Source organism: Orycteropus afer, unplaced genomic scaffold, assembly GCF_000298275.1.
Source record: "Orycteropus afer afer isolate SDZICR_OR568_19922 unplaced genomic scaffold, OryAfe1.0 scaffold00058, whole genome shotgun sequence".
NCBI classification, from domain to species: Eukaryota; Metazoa; Chordata; class Mammalia; order Tubulidentata; family Orycteropodidae; genus Orycteropus; species Orycteropus afer.
Window position 1 is genome coordinate 2,335,144 of NW_006921645.1, and position 3,006 is coordinate 2,338,149.

Below are 3,006 nucleotides of genomic sequence, written 5' to 3' on the forward strand. Positions count from 1 at the left end.
CCGTAGTGATACTGCCTCGGAAACCCAAGGAGGGGTCGCTATGAGTCGGGGCCGACTCGACGGCACATAACAACAACAACAACAGACCATATGAAGAAGAATGTGGCATCAGGATTATAGGGAAACTCATTAACAATCAGTGGCGATATACAGATGACACAACTTTGCTTGCTGAAAGCGAAGAAGACTTGAAGCACTGATGAAGATCAAACATTATAGCCTTCTGTATGGATTACACCTCAATATAAAGAAAACAAAAGTCCTCACAACTGGACCATAAGTAGCACCAAGATAAATGGAGAAAAGTTTGAAGTTGTTAAAGATTTCATTTTACTCGGATCCAGAATCAATGCCTATGGAAGCAGCAGTCAAGAAATCAGACAACTTATTGCAATGGGAAAATCTGCTGCAAAAGATCTCTTTAAACTGTTAAAGAGCAAAGATGTTGCTCTGAAGACTAACATGCACCTGACCCAAGCCACGCTATTTTCAATTGCCTCATGTGTATGTGAGAGCTGGACAATGAATAAGGAAGACTGCAAAAGAACTGATGCATTTGAATTGTGGTGTCGGTGAAAAATATTCAATATACCATGGACTGCCAAAGGATGAATAAATCTCTCTTGTACAGCTGGAGTGCTTCCTAGAAGGGAGAGTGCCCAGACTCTGTCTCACCTACTATGATCATGTTATTAGGAAGAACCCATCCCTGGGGAAGGATATCCTGCTTAGCAGAAGGCTAGCAAAAAAGAGGAAGACCCTCAATGAGATAGACTGCCACAGTTGCTGAAACAATGGGCTTAAGCATAGCAAGGATTGTGAGAATGGAGCAAGATCAGGCAGTGTTTCATTCTGCTGTACACTACAAGTCAAAACCAACTAAATGGCACCTAACAACAACAAACACAACAGCTAACAGTTGGTCTAAAAGCATACTAAATCATGGAAATCCAGATCCTAAGTATTGGATGAGGAGCTCTGGTAGCATAGTGCCTAAGGCACTTGACTGCTAACCAGAAGATCGGTGGTTCAAACCTACCAGCCACTCTTTGGAAGGAAGGTTGGTCAATCTACTTCCATAGTGATACCACCTCAGAAACCCAAGGAGGGGTCGTTATGAGTTGGGTCTGACTTGACAGCACACAACAACAACAAATATTAGATGATGTGAGCCAGTTTTTGTTGTTGTTATGTGCCATCAAGTCAGACCCGACTCATAGCAACCCCTCCTTGGGTTTCTGAGGCGGTATCACTATGGAAGTAGATTGCCCAACCTTCCTTCCGAGGAGTGGCCGGTGGGTATGAACCACCAGACTTCTGGTTAGCAGTCAAGTGCCTTAGGAACTTAGCTACATGTCAAAAGAGACTGACTAGAGAAACACCCTACACTAATCCTGCCTCATTAACATAACAAAGAATTCATTCCCAAATGGGATTATAACCACAGGCACAGAGGTTAGGATTTACAACACATATTTTTGGGGGACACAATTAAATCTACAACAAACCCCAAGCAAGAGTAGATTAATCACAGACATACTTCCATATTCCTAACAATATCTGGGTAAGAAAGAACATGGGTTAGTGGGTGACAGAGTGAATATAAATAGATCACCAAAAACCAAACCAAACACTGCCATTGAGTGATTTCGACTCACAGCAACCCCTCCTTAGGTTTCCGAGTCAGTATCACTATGGAAGTAGAGCGCACCATCTTCCTTCCGAGGAATGGCTGGTGAGTTTGAACTGCCAGCCTTCTGGTTAGCAGTCAAAGGCCTTAGGTACTACGCCACCAGAGCTCCTATTAATAGGTCACAGTGACCACAAAATAAATGGATAGGTGGGCAGGAGAAAACGAAAGGACAAGGCAATTTCAAAATTGCATTTTTTTTCCTTTGCCAGATTGATCAAAGAAATTTTAGTATATAAAGCTATTAAATTTCTTTAACGAACTTTCTCCATTGCCACTGAGTTGATTCCAACTCATAGTGACCCTATAAGACACAGTAGAACTGTCCCATAGGGTTTCCAAGGCTATAAATTTTTACAGAAGGAAACTTCCAGGGAACAGCTGGTGGGTTTGAACTACCAATCTTTTGGTTAGCAGCCTAATGCTTTAACAGTGAGCCACCAGTTAAAAAAGACTATATAATGACCATGGTTCCATCTTAAAAAGAAAAGAAAAGAAAATGAAAACAGGTAAATGGTTAGAAAGTGCCTTTCACAGAAAATAGAGAATATTTGTAAGATGAGTATTATTCCCACTTAAGACCAAATATTTTTAATGTTCAGAGAAATGTTTCTATTTATTTTCAGAAATTCCTGCAGACAACATCAACAACCCTCTTAAAGAAACAAAGGGGAAATATCCAGATTTTGACATTTGGCTCATTATTTATGCATAATTATTTCATGATTTTACCTCAGGATCCAAGTTTCTGAAAACATACATTCTTGTCTTCTCCATCATTGCAAACAGATCAGGATTATCTTTGGCCCACTTCATATCCCAGACATCTTTTCGCTCCAATTTTAACAACTCGCCAATTACTTGATGTCCTGTACTGTCTGTTACCCGAGCATCCAAGTCAAAGAAAGTTAGAACTCCTGAAATGTCTATGATAGCAAGACGACTAAAAGTAATGAAATTGGATAAAAGGAAAAAAATTTAAAATTACTATCAGCAATTATAAATATAATTACCTATAACAATCCTTCTTCAAAATCAGTTCATGAGAAGGCTGAGAATAAAGTAGAAATGGCTTTATAATAAATATATGGCTTTAAAAATTTTTCATACATTTGACAGAATACATGGATTATTCTCCATTTTGCTTCCTTGTTAGGAAGCTGTATCCAAAGAGATTTATCCAACTGATATACAAATATAAATAGTCTCAATATTCAAACTTTAAGAGTAAAGTATTACATTAGTATTTCCATATGTCCAATCGGAGCTCTGGTAGCATAGTGGCTAAAGCACTTGACTGCTCACCAGAAGGCTGG

The 3,006-nt window shown here is 39.3% G+C and overlaps 1 protein-coding gene across 1 annotated transcript in view; it reads right to left on the reverse strand.

The window, feature by feature from the left end:
* The window catches only part of WDR35 (WD repeat domain 35), a 141,970-nt gene that overhangs the window by 59,239 nt on the left and 79,725 nt on the right, over positions 1-3,006 (reverse strand). The window contains exon 17 of the mRNA XM_007939250.1: positions 2,423-2,633. Within this exon, the coding sequence (XP_007937441.1) occupies positions 2,423-2,633 (211 nt within the window). The remainder of the gene's footprint in view (positions 1-2,422; positions 2,634-3,006) is intronic.